Below are 20,924 nucleotides of genomic sequence, written 5' to 3'. Positions count from 1 at the left end.
GGGAAAGACTACTTAATATCTGTAAATGACATCTGTGAGTGTTGCTTCTTCAAATAAGCTCAGATATGCTTTAGTGTAAAGCATGTTCATACTAAAGCACAGTGTGTAGACACAAATTAGTTTAACAACAAGCTTTGCACTAAAAATAAAGCATCTGAAATAAGTTCTGAATCTTGATGTTTTGGATACAAAGTTTTTTGACAGAAAACTGGTTGTATTGACAAGGCACAAAGACTAAACTAAGAATTGGTGAAGGTTTGAATAAAACTATTTTAGGTAACTGCCTTCTCTGTGTGTTTTCAGTCCATAATATTTTGGTTCTTCTGGTGTACTGTAAATATCCATCACCTTTTGAGAAAAGCACTGAGTGAACCATTTGACTCATCAGAAATGGGAATGTCAGGGTGACTTCAGCTTTGCTGATAAAGTTCTGGGACAAATATAGCTTAGCTTGACTGTAAGGACGGCTGAGAGCATATGGGTGCTGAGCAGAGGAGAGGCTGATAAGGATGGGAGTTCGTTACTAACCACCTGATCAGGGAGGTGTTTTCTTTGAACATTTTGAGGAATTCTGCGTATCATTAAAATCCCATTCTTGTGGGGCCCTTTAGCTTCCATCTGCTGAAAAGACAATGTATCAGTATGCAATCAAGAAGTGTTCTGGAGGGTGTCAGGGATAACTCCTTGATGCCTCTTCATAACCTCTGTGGCATGCAGGAATAGCCTTAGGAAAGCAGAGCTTGCCTGAAATTGACATTTACTAGAGATGTTAAGGACAGGAAGAGCTTCTAGCCTGGCATTGGTAATAAAAGCCTGAACAAAGCAAACATGGGATTGTTGATGAATAGGGTGAATAGTCTGCAGGAAATGTTAATGATACTGAGGAGCTCACTGCATTCTTTGTTTCAGTCCCTTGTGCTTGGTGAAAGGGTTCAAGGAGTAGACTGGCCACTGGTGAATAAAGATAAATTTCGTGCACTCAATCCATAAAGGCCCATAGGGCCACATGTGCCAAGAGGTACTTAATGAAATTCCAGAGGTACAAATCCAGTGTTTCCCTGGGAAGAAAGTATCCCCCACAACAATACAGACTGGGGCTGACAGGCTACCTGGGAAGTAGCTTGGCTGAAAAGACCCTGAGAAGACAGGCAGCAAGCTGAATGTGAGCCAGCAGCATGCTTGGCAGCAAGGAAGGCCTGCAGCTCTCTGGGCTGTACAGACAAGACCTCAGGCAGTAGGACTGAGGGAGGCGACTGTCCCCTGCATTCAGCATTCCTTAGACCACTAGGTACTGTGTTCAATTTGGTCCCTAATGTGTGAGAGGCGTTAATATTCTGGAGCAAGTTTGGTGGATGGCTGCCAGGATGGTTGCCACTGGAACTCAACATGTGAGGAAAGACTGAGATGGATTTATTCAGCCTGGAGAATAGTTGACTTTTGGGAGACCTAGCAGCAGCCTGTCCTCCCTTACCTGTGGAGTGGTTATCAAGGAAATGTATGTGGTGGGAGCAGGAAAGGTGATAGGCATAAGTTGAAACAGATGTTCAGATAGAAAAAGGCTATCAAGAAAAGCTTTTTCCTCAGGAGGACAGTCAAACAGTGGAATTGGGTTGCTTGCAGATCCTGTGAAGTTTCTGTGTTCGGAGGTTTTCAAGTTGCAGCTGGACAAAGACCTGAGAAAGCTGCTCTGTTCTCATAGCTGGTCCTGCTTTTAACTTGCAGTTGCAATAGAAACTGCCTGAGGTCCCTTACCACCTCACTGATTCTGTCACTTTTCCCTTGGCTAAAGGGGAAAAAAAGAAGTTTCATTTATGGTATTTGCCCTTTTCTTTTCCCATTCAGATTGTTTGGATGACAGTGCAGAACAGTCTATTGTGGTGATATTCCAAGAGACAAATCTTGGATGACATCAAGATCTTCACATCCTTCAAAATGCTGCATTATTAATTTTCTGGAACATATAATTTAACTTTATATTTCAGGCTCTTATTAATGAAAATGTATGCATTCAACAGGAGACCATTAGAGCATTAAAGTGGCTGGAGCTTTTTAGCTTAGTATTTATTTTTAATATGGAATATATTAAGTGCAATATCTTTATTGAGGGACATAAAGAACTTGTGTAGTAGTCTTATTTTCAGAATGTTTCTGTGCCCTGTTTTAAGTTAAAACAATGTTCGTCCTGCGTCTCTGTTAACTGTACCCAGAATTGATTTCATAAAACTTGTTTTTAATAGACATAATCAAAAAGAAGTAAGAATGGGCTATCATAAAGTAACAAGGAAAATAAAATCAATCCTAGCTTTGGAATATTCTTGTAAGGTAACCCTGTGTAATGGATTTTAAACCAGAATTGGCAAAATGTTTGTGAAGGTGAGCAGTAGAGAGTATTTGTGTGCTCAGCTTAATCTGTCAAGTGCAGATGTGTGTGCACACATTTTTTATAACAGCCTTCTATTCTTTAACAATTTTGTATGCCTGCAATTTGTTTTATAGAACTGTTCAGTGTTTGCCAGAGTTTTCTGCTGGACTGGAATTACTAAGCAGGTATGACCTTCCTTTTCTTCACTAGCGTCTGCTTCCTGTAATGTCAGAAATAGCTTTGTTAGATTAAGAAAATGAAAGTGTTACTAACAGGTTTTTTGCATGTTTTGCAGTTAGTAGTGTGGGAGTGGTTACCAAATGGCAAGTATGTTTAAAGCTTGCCCTATCCTTAAGTGCTGTCATGTTAATGAAATAGAAGTTCTGGAGGAAAAGCCACATCTGAAAGATGACTTTAGTTAACACTAATATCAGTGGATATGCAGAGGGATGAAGGAGTACTGAGTCAGTCTGTGGTTTTAATTTGGTGTTTCATAACTTAGGCATATTTGATATGATTTCCTTCTGTTATAATAGGGTCAGTAAGTATGTCATTGCACGAAAAGAAAGTGTATTCCATGTGCATTTAATCACATTTTTCTGCTGAGTAACAGAAGCTATCTGCATTATAAGTTTTCTTTGTGTCTAAAAAAAACCCTATTTTCTTTTTTGGGGGGTGTGTGTGGGATGACAGTCTTGTTAATTTTTTTCATTTTCTTAATGAAATTTGATTCCAAGCAATGCTTAGGGCAGTGTGTAGACTTCTAAGTGTTGCTGGGTCCATTTAGCTGTTAATGTAATTCAGCGGGTTAAAAAACATGAATTACTTCTTCTTTGAAAGGTATTGTTTATCACTGTATATTTGTCTTGGTCTAACAGTAAGTACTGGAAAGAACCATACAGCTTTTTAAACTGTATTTTGTCGTAGTACCTGTAAATATAAGCACAGTGACATCCATGAATCATCTTCCTTTGTACCAGGAGCTCAGTAAGAATAGTAACATATCTTCTTTTCAGATATGAAGATGCCTGGGCCGCCCTTCACAAAGGAGCCAAAGATTGTGCTAAAGCTGGAGAGGTAAGAATAAATAAGTGCCATAGTAGAAATAGTTTTAAATGTGTAAACAATTTTATATTAAAATTTTTGATACCAGCATACAGGGTTAACCCTGACCTTGTTCACTCACATAGTAATGTAAACAATAATGTAATGCAAACATGAAATAATGTGATACAATGTAAACAGTTGCAAAAATGATGTTGCATGTTACTGCTGTAGCTCTTTAAAAGCAGTGGGGAGTGGCTGGGAAAGTATGGAACTATTTGAGGCTGAGGGTATGTTGGTGGTTAGTATCAGGGTAGTACTGTTGCACTGGCGCTGTTTGCTGCCCACTCCTAGTGGACAAGAAACAGCAAGATTTGATTGTCTGGCTGAAAAGATTAGGGAAGTATCTCTGCTTTCTCCTAATTTTGTTCAGTATTTTGGCCCTGGAAATAAAGTGACAAGTTGTGTGGTTTTATTTCTGGAATGAAGGGAAAGAAAATTTCCAGTAAGAGTTACCAATGCATTGCTATTCACCAGACTTTCCATTTTGAGCCCTGTTTAAGCTGCAGACAGTGTAAACTGGGTGGCCATTATGCAGAGCAGTATTGAGCTGTGGGGTTCTCTGTCCTGGCTGAAACCTTCAGTTTGGCTGGGTGCATCCTCTCTGGCTCTTGTTTTGCTTAAGAGACCTCTCTGTGTCTTTTTCCTATGGATAAGTAACTCACTCTGTATTTACGGTAAGAAAGAAAATATCTTATGTTCTTCTTTCTCTTGCCTAATAGTATGGCCTACCTTTTCCACACGTTCTAGTGAAAACCTTTGTTTATTGGAGATGAAGTTCTCTCTGCCCATTTTGAGCATTTTATGATCTCTTAAATTACTTGATCACAACTTTGCGATATTTGCTGTAGTTTGCTTTAAAAATGCAGTTCTGGAAACAATATGAGGTTTCATATATACTAAACCAATATAACCTGAGTCTCACATGTTATGGCTGCTTGGGAAAATGAGAATGAAAAACTTCTAAAAATTTCCATGAAATTCAGATGTTTACTTTTGTGACAATCCAGTATATGTATTGCTTGTTGATTTTGTTTGGTTTGGGTTTTTTTTAATAAAAGTAGAAAATAGGAATTGTGTAAGCACACAGGATTGTTCTGTATAAGACCTAAGGTCCACTTGTCCAGTATGCTATTTCTGATAACTGGCCAGTAGAAAATAAACCACTCTGCTGTTTTATTTATAAATGTTGACTAGAGAAAGGAAAGTGAAAATTTCAAGCTTTAATTGCAGCCTACAGTTTTGCCATGTTAAATGATAAGTGCTAACTACCAATTCCATCTACAAAATTGTCCTAAAGGTACTGCTTTTAGATGATTGCCATTTTAGCTGCATTCAGTTATCTCTGGGCTGAAATGTTTTTCTGGTGCTTGCTCCTATCTTTTGGTGGTTTGTTTCGGGTTTTTTTGTTTGTTTTACTGTTTAAATTATATAAATCCCATATCTAATTCTCCAGAATAGACTTGGCTTTATTCGAATAAAGATGTGGATCTTCTGGAGTATTCCATTACTCACTGTGCTTTGGAATAAGTTTTCCAAACTTGTCTGATAAAACAGGATGTCTTTTTGATGGGGTTAGGTAGCTGGAGGAATTTGGAAATGGGAGTTGTTCTTTTAAAAGAGTGTCTGGGTAGAATTACAAGTCTGAGAACTTCTTTGCCCATGGCTCAGACTTTTTCAGTTTCTGCAACTAGATACTATAAAAACTGAGGAATTCAGAAGTCAGATACAGCCACAGGCTACAAGAGTAAAAATAGGTAATGGAAGTGAGAGCTGGGAAATAATTGAATCATTTCAATTATCATATATAAGGGAAACATTTGTTACCTAAGATATCTTGATCTTGCTTTTTTTTTGTAGAATCTGACTATATAAGTAAAACTTTTAAGCAATGTAGTCTCATTATACTATTACATGATAAAAGTTAGGAAGAATCTAACAACTAAAAATTGAATTAATGTAGAAATCTGTTCATAAAGACTTGTCACTACTGCAGTTAAGTTTATCACAAGTGCAGAAGAGCAGTCCTGTCATAAAGGCAACATTTTAAAATGTCATTCCTTTTATTTCTTTTTCTAGATTATTTTGAATGAGTTTTCAGTTTTGTTGTTAAGATTAAATAGGTATGGCTAGTAGCATTAAATTGTTGATCTAAAGAAGCCTCACATTGTAGCACTGCGATATTGTTATTGTCTAACAGTACAACACTGCTCTCAAAATTCCAGGTAAATCTTGTTTGCAGGTGATAACATCAATAAAATACTTCCTGCATTGATTAGCATATTGAGAAATAACTTTTAATCTCATTTTGTTGAATGCATTTTGGTATAAATATTTCACATTGCAGGGGATTTCTTGAGCATGTTGTATATTTACTTGAGAAGGACACAAGTGGCAGTGCTGTAGGGTTGCGATGCTGACCTTATGCTTGCAAATGCATTCGTTCCAAAAGTTAGTCAAGATGCTCATAAATAGGTACATAAATTTGTAATTTAAAACCCGTTCATTTCAGCTGGTCGATAGTGAAGTTGTGATGCTTTCTGCACATTGGGAGAAGAAAAAGAACAGTCTGGTGGAACTACAGGATCAACTCCAACAAATACCTGGGTTTTTAGCAGAACTGGAATGCCTTACAGCAAGCCTAGGTAAGGTTTTATAGACATGACAAGCATTTGAATCAGTACAGAGGATTAGATTTCAGTTCAGTGTTGTGAATGTGATTATGAAATCTAATTTTGCTTTCCAAATACATCCTTTCTATGTTAAAACAGTAGTTCTTAAACAAACTGCTTCTTAAAAAAAAACCAAAAAACAACAGTAGTGGGGGTTGCTCTCCCAGCAGTAAAATTTTGTGTTATTTGGAAAAAAACCTGCATATTTCCTGCGAACAGCTGAAAAATACTGTTCTTGAAGTCTTTTTAAATTCTGAAAGATTTCTAAGTAGTGTGAACACTCATTTATATAGTTGCTTCTCTTTGATTGAGTCTATGTCATTTTATACAATAATGTTTTGGATCATCATTTGGGATGGGGTGAGGGAGAAATTGACCTGGCTAGGGACACTTTCAAGGTAGAAACCTTTGTTTTCAAGTAATCGTTGATTCCTAAGCTGGCTTCCATAGTTTAAGCTAGTGTACAGGGTTAAGATATTCTGAAGTGATAACCAGCTTTTATAAAGGTGAAACTAGCCAAATGCCCTTATGTTTGTTAGATGGGTTTTCATTTTTGTAACTGCACGAAATGTTAACTGGTTGATTTAATTTAAAAGATGAAAAGATGAATGCTTTGGTGGACTACTTCTGGAAACCTCTCATACAGAACAGTTAATCCACTGTTCAAAATTAAATTAGGAAAAAGTTTTCTGGCCTTTTAGTCTCTGAAAATCTCTACTATTACAGAGCCTTGAAATGGGGATGCAGCATTTGACAAGTAGCAGGCCTGTCTGTCAGCAGTAGGCCTCGATGCCTCCATGAAAATCTATGCAGGGTGCATCAAATTAAAGTTTTGAAAAACTGCTGCTTAGTAGCTAAGTTCCCTGGGCACTTCGCCTGCATTCCCCTTTCTTAGAGCAGCTAGGAAGTATGCAGAAATTCCTCGTTTTTTGTGGGGTGGGCTGTATTTATGTACTGACATCTGATGTGAAGAAAAGGAGGGTTCATTTCTGTCTTCAAAGGCTAATTCCTCCTTTGCCTGAGGTCAGTGGATATGCACAAATAGGCTTTTGTTCCTGGGTAGGCTGGTAATAACTTTGCTATTTATTTCTGAGCCAAGGAATGTATTTAACTTTTTATTATAATTTTCTTATTTTTTCTTGTGTAGTAAGGCTTTATCACGTGTGCTAGCCATTTAATGTCAGCTTTTTGGAAAAAAAGAATTCAGGAAATACAAATTTAAATAATGATTAATTAAAATACTGGCTTTAATTTCATCATGCAGAAAGTGATACAGTCCACTGGCAGACCAAAGATAATCAATATAATAAAAAGCTAATGGAATTGTCTTTATAGTTCATAACTGCAAGTGCTATAAATTCTGGTGAATTGGGGTTACCTTCCAATTCCTAATATAGTTTTATGAGCCAGAATTAATCTTAGAGCAGTTGTAGAATTACTTGCAGAAGTCTTGTCTCTGGAATATTTTTGATACTGCATAAGCAGGATTTAAAGAAGCATTATCCAACCTGCTTGTGGAAGCTAATAAATTTTGAAGTACACTGCTGAGGTTGTGAGATTTGAACCAAATCTTCTAGTGTCACCTTGTGTGTCAGATTTCAAATAATTTATCTAGAGGTTTTTGCTAGCTCTCCTAATGACTGTGAGTTTTTTGGATTTATTTTTTTTCCCTAGTAAGTTTTATGGAGTCTATTTGAAGAGAGAGGCACAATTTATGCCAAATTCAATGTCTACCCTTCTGGAAGTGATTTAACAGACATTTGCTGTGATATTCTGCTCACTGTTTTTAGTTTTTATAACTTTGAATTATCTGCTTCTTATAAATATAAACTCTACTCAGTTTTCCAGGAGATGACTCTTGCTCTGTGAATTTTAAATATGAAACATTCTGTAAAAAAATATGTGAAAGTAGAATTGCAAAGTGCTGTGTGCTGGGTTGTGCATCCAGTTTGGCTAATCTTCATCATTTTAGCAAAGTAATAGCTCTGTGTTGTGGCATGATATGCTTCTAATAAAGTTATTAATGCTTTCATTTTGTAAGTAGACAGGGGATCCTGTCTGCTTTTGGTAAAAGAAATTTCAGATACTAGAAATGAACCTTTTTAGCGACCTACTTTAAATTCCTATGAGTCATGTACAGATTCTTCAGCTTTTGCTCTGTATTACAAGACACATTTTCATTAGCAATTTTATCAAGTCCTTTAACTTAGGTATTCACATTATCAGTCATCTCTCACCTCAAGGTAAAATTCTGTGTCTTCATTTGACAAATTTCTTGTATTATACAATGTCTTGTAGCTGCTGTTGAAAACTGAAGAAAAAATTACTCTCATGTAAAAGTGAAAAGGACAGTTATTGCCCTTTTAAAGCTCAGAATTGGAATCATTACTTAAGCCAGTTTTTATTTGAGGTGTTGTAGAAAATGTCTTCTTGCTGATAGCTGACATACTTGTCTTAGTATGAAGTATGCTTCATGTTTGAGCAGTGGCATTTTGCTCAAATATCTGTTTTGATTTCAGTAAATCAATACACACAAACCTTGATCCAAATCGAGTTCTCTCTATTTTTTCCTTAAAAAAAGATCAAATGTTAAGCATTAAGTCATTAGTGGTTTCAGAAAGGTTGCTCATATACACAGGTGACAGATCCAGCATAGGTTGAAAATACTTAGACTGATGGGACTGGGAAGAAAATGAGCCTGGGGGTATAGTCACAGAGATAAAAGCCATTGCCTCTTAGTCTTTAATAATTTTTTTCTGAAGTGTGGGTTAGATGAGTGTGATAGAGAAACAGCACTTTTTGCACTGCATACAGGAGGTATCCTTGTTTATATCTTGAGCAAAAGATCATGCTTTATTTTCAGATTGTGCATCAAGTATGAAAGTTACCCTTTTCTAGCTTAGCAAAAGTCAATCCAATTTGTTTGGAATTTGTATTTTTAAAAAAAATTTATGGCCACGCAACCTTTGTTTAAGAAGTAGGATTAATGACTTCTAATGGCTTCTTCAAACATGAAGGAAATGTGCTAAAAGGTCACAATGATTACAGTATCTTTTTTCATTAAATACAAGTTTTTGGTTTTGGTAACATTCAGACTCCTTTAAGAACTTCATACCCCATATTTTGGGCACTCATTTTGCAGCCAAAAAAGAGTGTGTTTTAATGAAATATGCATATTTTTATTGATAAAAATGGCAAAGACTTTTGCAGTTTGAATTGTGCAGTATACTTCAGCAACATCTGATATTCTGAGATCATAGAAGTTTATTTCTGTTCATTTCATCAGTTCGTAGACTACCTCTGTAGCAGTAGTCTTAGGAAGGAAAGGTGTAGTGAGCAATGGCTCATAGACTAGTCTCTTTCAGGAAGACATGAGTGTCTTTGGGAAAGAGAAGTCATGAGTATAGTATTACCTATTTATTAATTGTGGCTTATGTCAGGATTTAGATATTAGCAGGTATTGGTGAAGTACAAGTGAATTTAAGACCAGATAATTTATTTATCAAGATTTTTCAGAGCTGACATTTGAACTTGGACTTCTGAGTTTTGTCGGGTTGCTTAAATGAAAGTTTCCTTTTCATTTAGCATTTAGCAGTTGATAACCTTGAATAGGAGCTGAATAAAGGTTTTGAGATGCAGAAATCTAGAACATATTCCATTAGCAGACTCTATTTTTTCATGCTTTCTTTTTGATTTTGAAATTACTTTTAATGTTGGGAGAGCTGTAATAACTTTCACTGTAAATGTGTAATGATTTTTGCTTGGGAAAATGTTTAAAGAAAATTATATTAGTAATTAAAACTTTTTTTTCTAGATGGTTGTTTAAAAACTGCTGCTACTTTTCTTGCTTACATGAGTTTCATTGTCTGAAATAAAACTGCACTTATCTTTTACTGAGAAACTGAGGGAAAGTACTGGGAGAATGTGTGTAAAACCAGGGTATTTGAATAATAGTGTGAAGATACCTGTGTTCAACAGGGGGTTTTTCCCTTTCATAAGCTCCAGGGTACAATGCTTCAGCAGAGAGGGTTGTTGTATTATGTAGAGATATAAATGTGTGCAAGACATAACAGTTTGGTGTTGTAAACTTGTAAGTGAATGGGGATTGAATACAGAAGGAAAAGTACCCTAGTACACTTGCTGTGTAGTTTCAGCAAAGAAGCTGCTTTAACTTCATGTAAATGGTATGATACTGGCTGAGTTTAAGATCTTTTCTTTAAAAACAGATCAAAATTGAGTGTTACTAGAACTGTAATAATGTGAAGTTGAGGATTTTTTTCAAGTGTTGCAGCTTAACTGAGTTCTTCCTGTTTATATATGTCTTTCACTGCTCATTTTAAGCTTTTAGTAATCTCTGTCCCTGTGTGGTCTAGAGGTAGAGAGAATATCTTTTATGTTATTTCTATGCTATGTTTTCTGCCTTTTTGCTTTTTAGTCAGAAAATGAATGAACTTTGTAGAAACCCTTTAATACTCCTTTGTAGTTTCTTTGGTTTCAGTGGCTGGGACAGTGCAGGAAAGCCACATTTAAAGCTAGCATAGGAGAAATGGAAAACTGGTATTTTCTGACTTACAGCTGTGATTTAGCTTTTCTAACAATTTTTGTACTCCTACATGACCACGAGTAACACATAAAAAATTATATGGTTAAGTTAAATTAGGTAAACTTTATTTGTAAAGTGTTTTCAGGTAAAAAAAGATTGTTTTGTGGTTGTTGAGTCCTAGATAAATACTTTCATATCTCAGTAGCTGATACACTGTTTTTCTTAGTTTATTCTGATGGAAGATAATTCAATCTAATATCACCAGCTCAAACATTAACATACTTCAAAAAAAATAAAACTAATAACTAATACTTCAAATGGTGCTCTTACACCTGTGGCTGCGAAAGAAATACAGGCCAAACTGATCTAATTGGAATGATGTGGCCTAAAGAGTAAGGTGGGGATTTTTGTCAGCTATCTAATAAAAAATTCTATTTTTAGTAAGTGTGGCATATTACTTCACAGAATAATTCTTAATCTAAGGGTAGAATGTAGTCTTTAAAAACAGATGAAATGAGATGTGAATACCAGTGCTGGTTTGGAGTGGGACAGTGATGCCTGGCCACTTGATTGTGGGCTTCCTTTGAGCTGAACAAGTTGTAGTAATCTTGCAGGCATGCTTTAGATCATAAGCTGGCTTTCTGGGTCATTCATTCTAGGTGCCATGTGAACTATAAGCTGGAAAGGAAGTAAAGCAATTAAATCCATAGTTTTGTTTGGAATTGTCTTTGTATGCGCAGTGCGTATATTCTCACTTGGGTAAGAGAGAGCTCAATTCACAACATAGCTGGTGCTGTTGGAGTGGAGCTGTCTTCCACTTTTTTTTGGGGGGGAAAGGAACTAAGTTTTCCTTCACTTCAGCAAGAAAACTTCTGAAACCTGTATTGCAGCAAAGCAGGATTGTTGCCTCCTGGAGAGATCTTAAATGTTCATTCCTGTTCTTCATGAGCGCAGTGTTCTCTGCAATTCCCACTAGAGGCTGCTCAAATGCTAGTCCTAGGAATCAGATGCTTTCTAGAATTCGCTTTTCTTCATCCTCTTTATTTTCCTGTTCTTTGTCGTTGTCTTTTAATATTAGTTCAATAGCAAATGCAGCAAAGCAGGTGGTGGGGGTTTTTTAAGTGGAAAAAACAGTGGTTGATAGGTACCTTAGTAAATTATCTTCAGCCCTGCTGTGTTTGTGCATTTTAGAAATTAATAAGTGAGCAATCATACTGAAAAGCCAGTCAGCATAATGCAGACATTTGGATTTTAATGCACTGGGAAAAGTCCTTTTCTTAAGCAAAAAGGGACTATCAGTCATAATTGTAATAATGATGTTACCCTTTGAATACATCTGGATTTTGTGAGAGAAAGTTGAGCATGCGGTAAACAATTAATGTTCCACATCTCAATATGTAGAACTGAATAGATTTTGTTCCCTTAGATTTGTTTCCACATTAATTGTCAACTGCCTTGGGGTTTTTTCCTGACCCTCCCCTGCCCCCAGTGATCTGTATACAGCTAAATTATTTAAGGAAATATTTGCTGATTAGATGATTCATGTTTTCCTCTTGACTATTGTAGAGCTTACTTGTTAGGAACTGAAAAAAATCATGTTAAGTAATTGAAACTAAGTATATATATACTGATCCTGGGAAATTTGTTTATAGGTCTTAACCTTTGCTTTTTCTAAGGAGACCACAAGGATAGCTATTTATAATTGAGTAATGGCTAAGAAAGTTGAAATGATTCATACTTCAAGATACAGGATGGAGATACTCCAATTAGAATGGCCAACCCAGAACTGAAGATTTGACTGAAGCATTCGACTTGCTATTTCCTTTTTTTTTGAGTATCCAAAACACATTAACTTTAAATCACTTTTTTTCTGCTTTAAACTCAATAGTTATTGTCTTGCTTTATGAAGATTGCTTCTCTCTGTTACAGGCAAAGGTGAAACATAGCATTTGCCACAAGTCAAGTGTTGTTTTATGTTTTCTGCTATTTCATTCCATCATCTATGTAGTTCTTTGCGTCAACAGTCAGGTTTATACACTACAACAGATTAGTGTTTCTGTCTCTGAGTTGCAAACTCCTTTCCATTCTTTGGCTGCTATTTTGTTTATTAAAATGTGATTTATCCTTCCTCCTGAAACTTACCTTCCCTCTGGTATAGGAGAAGTTTTGGCAGAAGGTCCTGTAATTCGCACAGTTTTTTACCAGAGTGACTAGCTGGTTAAAGTTTGAGAAAACAGTTTTTCCACTTTGGGATCCTGAGGAGAGAGTTTAGCATTAATCACTGACAGGGAGAGTTATCCTTTCATACAAGATTCGCATGGGATAATTCAGGTCAGAAGGGACCTCAGAAATTCTCTCATCCCAGTTTCTACTCAAAACAGTGTAAGCTATGAGATGAGATCAGTTTTCTCAGGACTTTTCATAGGCATTATCTATTTTAAATTGGACTGAGAAATTATGGTTAAAGGGGAGATTGAGATTTTGCATGTTTTTAAGTGCATGTGCATGTAAAATAGCTAAATCTAGGTGTTTACCTATCAATAAAGTATTTATGTCTTTGGAGACATAAATATATATTCTTTCATATTACCATGAGCTCGTGTGAAAGTTAAAATACTCCTAGTATGCTTTACTTTTGCTTCATTAGAATAAATTAAGATTAGTTCTGGTTTTGGTCAGTACAGCTTTATTCCTCAGACTGGTACCATGTAGGAAGGGCTAAACTGTCAGTCTATTCAAGAAGCAAAATTATGAGTCCTGAATATGTCTTTTCCTGAAGTATAGACCACAAGCCTGTGAGACCAAGATGCTGGGGCAAATAGAGTGGTTCAGCATCTTGCCATGTGGGAACCTCAGATAGACCTCCCTGAGTGTGGCTCTGCTGCCACTCTTTACTATGTGATATGGGCTGAGATTTGTTTATCTTTATATGTGTGATTATTACCATGTTAATTATTTTCCTTTTATGAACTTCTGTTTCTCTTCAGGTGAGTTGTCTGTATATTAATACAATTCGATATTCATATAAGTATTTCTTATAGCCCAGCTAGAGGCAAACTTTGAGGAAATGGAGAATCATCTATTGTGTCTTGAGGACCTGTGTGAACAGTGTGAGTTGGAAAGATACAAATGTATGCAGACATTACAGCTGGAAAACTACAAGAAAACAAAAAGGTAAATAAAACAATTGTTATAAATTAGCATAAAATATAAGCCTTTTGTAATTACCTGCCCCCGTATGTAATACAATCCCTTTTATTTTCATCTTTTAAAGAAACAATAATCTTTGACAGGATGTTGCAAATTTGTAGCAGATTCGTTGAATGTCTGTCTATTAGTGATGAACAAAGAGTGTGTGTATTTGGAAAATTATCACTGCATTTTTATTAAGATGAAGTCATGGTTATTATTCTCTGCAAACATTTGGAGTAAGGGCTATTGCTAATAAGCACTGATAAATTGTCATTTCTTTTAATCCGTTTCCCTGGTTTTTGGATTTCTGTTTTTTGTCCCCATGTACCTGTCAAGTTAGGAACAGTATTTTCCTCTATCTTCCTTTCAGTTCTGTCATATCCTATCCTATAAGTACCTTTTGCTCTATATGAGAGGTATTAATCGCTTACCATTCTCTTACTTGCAGAATCAGGGCATTAATTCTTGGAATCAAAGTTCAGCTTATAGCAGTATGCGTGAAAATTCAGAGCTTCCAAATCATGAGCTGCATATTTACCTAAAAGATAAAGTAGCAAGAGAAAAAATAGCTTAAGTAAAATAAAAAAAAGCTTAAGTAACTTAAACTGTTGACTTTCTTGATTTTTGTTACTGACAGTGCCAAAAGTATCCTAACAGAAGGAGATGAGCACCATTATGTCCATTATATAAATGAGGAAGTGAGGAGTTAAATTGGAGCGATTTGTCAGAGACAGTGTCTGACAGGCTGTGTTAGGGAGTGCTGGATAGATGTGGAAGTTGACAGACCTGACGTCAACAGTGACATGGGGATAACCAGGCTACATGATCTGCCCAGCCAGGTGTCCTCCTGTTAGCCAGGGGAAGCACCCTGGCACTGTCCTCACTTTTCTTGATTGTGGAAGCAAGTTTGATTCATGTGGTGTCATCAGAACAACTGGTTTGGTTTACAGTTCTAATTAGGATGTGGTGATCAAGGGCAGGACTCTGCCAGACAGCACTGGTCACATTTTGCATAGCTTATGTTTTCCTCTTTCTTGACCCTCCTTTTGCCATTCTTGTAGCTCCTTTTCTTTTTCTTTTTCTTTTTTTTCTTTTTTCTTTTTCTTTAAATACCGATCTCTTCCCAATTAAACAATCCAACCCTGATTACTTTCTCCCTGTTGGTTCTCATATCTTTTCTAGGGAATCTTAGCCTTCTTCAGGGTTACAGGTGGTTACTGAAGTAGTGCTGGTGTTGCAAGTTCTGTCTCCCAAAAGGTCTCCAGTACCTTAAGTGTCCCCCTTCAGTCTGCTGTGAAATTTGACTGTTTCTCCCCTGACTCCCCTTTAAACATCTGTGAAATCCAGTCATCCCTCATGGTGCCATTTATAGGTTTTGTCAGCATCTTATTATGTTATCTGTCACATAAAGCAATTTTTCATGTCATGTCCTTTTTCACATCCTGTTCAGTTACCTTAACCTCATGCCAGGGCCTCAGCAGTGGTCTGCAATTTTCCAGCAGCTGGATTTTCTCTTTCCCAAGCCAAGACAACACCATATCCTCTCTCCAGGAAGAATCAACAGCAGTCAGTATGGCTGAATATTCAGTTGTTCAGACTTATTTAAGTAATGAAATATTTAGGAGTAATAATTTCAAAATTCTAAATATGTGCTATTTAACCAAATATCACAAATTTAAAATTTGCGTAAAGCAACAGATTTGTACCCCTAAAATAGTCTTTTGCAAGTTTTCTGAGTGTTTTTTGTTCTCTCTGCTATCCTTGCTCCTTTTCCCCTAACCTCTGCTTTCAACATGAAAATAAAGTGTTAAACCATTGCCCACTCTGCTTAGCGGCCTCTAATCAGTTTTATAAATAGAATGCTAAGCAAGCTACTTAGTGTAATTATAAGCTGATTACGTTTGGTCAGATCTAGACAAAACAGGAAGAATACAGGTAATTTCTGGTTGATCATTACCACTGTATTTATTTCGGTTAGAAATTAACTGCTAGCTCATTACTGGAAGGACACTTGCAAATGTAGATGCTTGACGAATGAACAGCCAGTTAACTTCATGTGAGTGTGATTTGTTATGTGCGTTTGGAACTCATATCCTGTATTTCTGTCTTTACTGTATGGGGTTTTTACTGTAATACCAGCTGAAAGAATCGGGGTGGGGTGTTCAGGTGTCTGTACTCTCTCTTTAGCACAAGAATTGTTTTCAGGGAATGAGTGGTTTTGTGTTTAAAAAAAAAAAAAAGAATTTGATGTGTTTCGACAGTATAGGAATAAAACTGAGGTGAATAGGAACTCTAGAAAGTGGTTATTTTATGCATGTAACAAAGAGTAAATTTGTTTTAAAGTCACTGTAGAGCTTAGGCTGGAAGCTCATGTATTTCAAATATTTTGAAAAAATCCTATATGAATGATTTAGAAGATGCATTAGGTCAATATTAAACCTTTCAAATGCAGCTTATGGTAACTATGGGAACTTATTTTCAGAAATAGGTTTCCCTATTAAATAGAGCAACTTTGTTTCAGTTCAAACAAATCTATTTTTTCCCTTTGTCATTTTGTTGAGTAGTAGTTTCAAAGTAGATTAATCAATCCAAGGTGTTTTCCAGTTTATAAGTCTGGTGTTTGGGTTGTTTTTTTCTGTGTACTTATCTCATTTTTTTTACTAGTCCCTTTTTTGGTGTTTAAGTCCTTTGATCAGGGTACCAGTATTGTTGTATGAAGTCTAGATTCCACCCTTGTTTCCTCTGGTTAGTCTTGCTGCAACTGTTTGCGTGTGTGTTAGCATTAAACCATGTCATTTTTTTTCCTTAATCAAGTGCAATTCTTCTTCCCTTTCCTTCATGCTCCTACTGAGGATATTCTGTTTTTTATTGCAGAAACTCTCTGTATCCCTTCAGTCTCTTGTGGTAATTCTTGCTTCCCCAAGTTCACTGTGTCCTTTAGGAAGCGCTGTCAGAAGTTCACTTTTCTGTCATTTTTTTTTTAATGTGCACTGAAAGGCAGGCTTATGGTGTAGGATGAAGTGTTTCTGTCCTGAAGTTGTACTTCCTAGGAAGCTCTTAGTACCATTGGATTCCATTTCAGAGGGATCAACGGGTTTTTCTTTTTTGAAAAATAGATACTCCTGATTGTTTTATCAGTTAAAAGGAGTGGCCCAAATGCAACACTTTGCAGGAATACATCGGGGATAGCAAAGAGTCCTTGTCACTGGAAATGAGTGAATAGTTTCTTATTGTGTGGCATTTTACTCTAAACATAGTTGTGTGAATGGTAATTTTTTTTAGGATGTTGTGTTTAAAAAGCCTTTCCATTTTTCAGGATTTATCTGCTTTGAGACAGACCTAAGGGAAAATAAATGTAGAAATCTTAACTTCAGAGTCTGAAGCATACCCTGATGCTACCATATACTTCAATAGATGAATGTTTAGTAATATTGCAAGCCTGAGTGGGACAATTGTTTTTCCTTCCTGGTGAGATTGAAGACAAAATAGGTTCTTCAAACGTATATTTATTCCTAATATTTGTATTTTAAATGTTTATTTGTAGTCAAATAATGTGTGATCTCATGCTTTGGTAATTAGTGCCATAGGTGAGGGAGGTGTTGGACAGATTGTCGTAATTCTTGTTAGATGCATTGCCATGCCATGATGGTGGTTAATGTCTCTGGAGGAGAAGAATGTTTGATTTATTTTCTCATTCAGAAGGGTATAAAATTTGTGATCATTGCATTGTGTCAATTAGAGATGTACATGAGAAAATTAATTAGTTCCTGTTGTTTTCTTCTGTAGATTTTATCTCTCTGTTTGCTTTGGGAACACAAAGGGCAGGAAGGTTTGTTGGACTTAGATGCAGTGGCTTATGTTAAGCCTGACTGATGCAAACATTCAAAAAGTAAATACCAAAAACTTCTTCAGACAATTCAGACTAGTCTTCTTGTAAAAGTTCCATCTAGCTTAGGCCAATTATTGGTTATTTGCTGACTAACACACCAAAATACTTTGGAGGGTTTTGGGTTTTTGTAATGTTTTGCTTTCAAAGATTATCTTTACCTCCTGCAGTGTCACTGTAAAAAGCTGTCTTTTTTCCTGTGATCTTGTTTAATCAAACTTAATTGTTCTTTTTACCAAGGTCAAGAGAGAGAAGATGGAATGGGTAATACACTGCCATCCAAAACTGTGTTGCTTAAAAGAAGATTTCTCTATCTGTAGGTTGTGTTTAGATCCCATAGCATTCTCCAAGTGATAAGCTAGAACAGTATTGTGTACTGTACAGCATCTTCAGTGGTGACTCCCTCCCACCTGGCAGTGACAAATTTAAATTTTGCTTTCATAACCCTTTCAAGCTTTACATGTAATCTGTCAAATTAACTTTTTAGATGTAAAAAAGATACCATTGTTGCAAATGTTTCAAACAATACGTTTTTTCCTTCTGACATTAAATGTACTGTGAATTATTTCTAAGACCCCAGCTACATGTTTCATAGTTCTTATCAAAATTTTCATCAGGCTAAGGCTTCATGCCATATTCTTGTTGATCAGTCTTCTAGTGGTATAGATTTTCAGCTGCTATACCTCCATGTACCTGGGTACCTAAATAATTTTTGCAAGGTTGGGTGCAGAACTTACATTACCTTCAGGACAGCTTTCATGGTAGGTGTGCAGTGGATGACTGGCTTTGGAGTGTCTGTTAGGCATTGTCTAAGTTTGCATGTTCAAAGCAGAGTTCACACTGCAGAGACCCTCTCCATCCTGCTGTTCAAGTTTGCATAAAGCACAACTAGTAGCAGGAATTTTCATGGTGATAACTGGCTGGAATGAATTTTATGGCTATCAGTTTTTGCACATCTTTGGGCAGTGAGAGATTGGAATGAGAATTGTTACTGATCCTGAAAAAACAGGCTTGCACAAGCTTTGGAAACATTTCCTGGATAATTTTGTTTCCTTGTGTATAGTTTTAGGGCTCTGAATTTGGTTTTGTTTGCAAGAACTCTTACATTACAGTATTCTGCATACATCAAACCCAAAGGAGTATGCTGCTTCATTTTTAGTGAATTTTGCTCCAAGTATTTGAAAACATTGGGCCAGACTGAACACATAGCAGATTTGAAGATCATGGGGGTTCTGGTAGTTTTTTATCTTATTTTCAAAGTGTGAATGTACAGTATAATTTCTGTCCTTAAAGTTGATTTAGTTTTGCCCTTCTTGTGTGGTGGTTTTTGCTTGACGCAGAGAGATAATGACACTGTTACAAAGAGATTTGATGGGTACCTTCTCCTTACAGTTTTGTTTTCTTTTGAATAGGCATATAAAAGACTTTTTCTTTGGCTTTTGTGACCTGTGATTAAAGACTGAATGTTTGTGTTGGATCCTCTGCATCTCACAGCACCTTTTAATAATGTTATCTAGGAAATGTTAAAACATTATGTCAATCCTGCATAATTTTTGTCTACCTTTATGTAATGCTTGTTACTGGGCATAATCTACAAATCCTGTCAAGCTGTTAATACCAGGCATTCTTTGTCCAGACTTACTGTACCAATAATAAGAGCAGATGGTTTAGGACTGCCTTAATCATCGTTTTGTAGCCTCCCTCACCTCAATCCTGCATTATTTATAAAAGTAATTATTTCATTGTGGCTAGTGGCAGGAGAACAGGGTTTAGGTGTTTGTCATTACCACACTAAAATTCATTCCCTGCTTTTGAGCAAGGTGCTGTGCCTCCTGATAATTGCTGTCTTCTGTTGCTATGAATTATTTCCTGAGATTTTAATAATCCCTTTACTCTTACATCCAAACCCAATTTGTTTTTAAAGCTGTTTACAAAAATGTCTTAAGTGCGTTTATTGATAACACTTCTGTGAGGGAGATTTTTACATTCCTTTGTCAAAGGGACATGTTGAGGATGTCTGAAGAGGTACAAGTTTTAACTTCTCATTGACATAATTGCATTCACGCTGTGTGGAACCACATTCAGCATTTTAGGTAAAGAATGTATAAGGGGTGACAGGCTCTTTTTACTTTTTTGGTGCACTTATGTTGTATCATATGTCAACTTGGCCAATTTTTGAATACTGTAATTTTTCTTTTTTTTAATGCTTATGAGTAAATTGATGGCCAAATTAAAAGAAGGTCTGCATTTTCTTGTGTGTATTTTTACCAAAAACAGATTTACAGGAACCCTTTTTCTTTCTAGGAAAGATTGGTGGAGTTGATGATGGAGGTGGCATTTGATGGTGGAATTGTTTGCACCTTCTCTTAAACATCAGCTTCTCTTAAATTCTTTGTAGCTTGTAGTTGTTTGTATCTTCTCTTAAATTTCTTTCCTCACATTTCAGCTTTAAACTTTGATTCCTAAAATTTTGGTTGGATGATAAAAATAAATTGTGTTAATACATATATCTTTTAGTGATCCAATGACACTGCATACTAAGATAAGGATTTTTTTAAAAAATAAATTAAATTTAGACCCTCTCCCTTTTTTTGGATAACAACAGGATGAAAGCAAAAACATAAAAACTGGGTCTTGTATAAAATCTTATATCTGAAGACATAAGCTTTTACGAAGAGCTAAGCATTTATTCCACATTTCAGATTCCAGTTTGGAGTTGTTCCAGTGCTAAATGGCTTGCATCAGTCTCTTAGCAGAGGACCAAACTTGCTTTTAGTGATTTCACTTCTACCATTTTCTTCTGGGTTTAATGCCATCTCCCTCATTTTTACTGTTCTTTTGAATGATAGACCAGAAAGATGACCACCAATGGTCTTTATCAAGATAAATACTTGTTTCTTTTTTTGTTGTTGTTTAAACATCCAGAGAGAAATGCTTTCAATGTACCCAGAAACTGCTGAGTATATTAGGGTAGTAATTGGTTTTAGTTGTATTTATTAGCTTGATTACCAGTTAGTGTTTGTAATTTCTGTTACAAAAATTTGTTGTGATTCATTCCATCTCCCATATTTAAGTTGATGTGGAGGTTTTGCTGGAAGACATGGAGAGGCTTCAGCTACTTTGGTATCAGCATGAGTATGGAAGCAAAAAAATCTCCATTGCAAC

The 20,924-nt window shown here is 36.1% G+C and overlaps 1 protein-coding gene across 2 annotated transcripts in view; it reads left to right on the top strand.

Moving 5' to 3' along the window:
- Nucleotides 1-20,924, top strand: part of DTNBP1 (dystrobrevin binding protein 1) — a 66,624-nt gene that overhangs the window by 595 nt on the left and 45,105 nt on the right. The window contains exons 2-5 of one of the 2 annotated variants that reach the window (XM_009075706.1): nt 2,497-2,547; nt 3,379-3,439; nt 5,979-6,111; nt 13,723-13,855. In XM_009075706.1, the coding sequence (XP_009073954.1) occupies nt 6,000-6,111; nt 13,723-13,855 (245 nt within the window). In that variant the 5' untranslated portion in view covers nt 2,497-2,547; nt 3,379-3,439; nt 5,979-5,999. The remainder of the gene's footprint in view (nt 1-2,496; nt 2,548-3,378; nt 3,440-5,978; nt 6,112-13,722; nt 13,856-20,924) is intronic. The other variant, XM_009075713.1, reaches the window with a different exon arrangement.

This window comes from Acanthisitta chloris, unplaced genomic scaffold (assembly GCF_000695815.1).
Source record: "Acanthisitta chloris isolate BGI_N310 unplaced genomic scaffold, ASM69581v1 scaffold4890, whole genome shotgun sequence".
Taxonomy (NCBI): Eukaryota; Metazoa; Chordata; class Aves; order Passeriformes; family Acanthisittidae; genus Acanthisitta; species Acanthisitta chloris.
The sequence above is the reverse complement of the archived record's forward strand: the minus strand, read 5'-3'. Positions and strand labels throughout refer to the sequence as shown.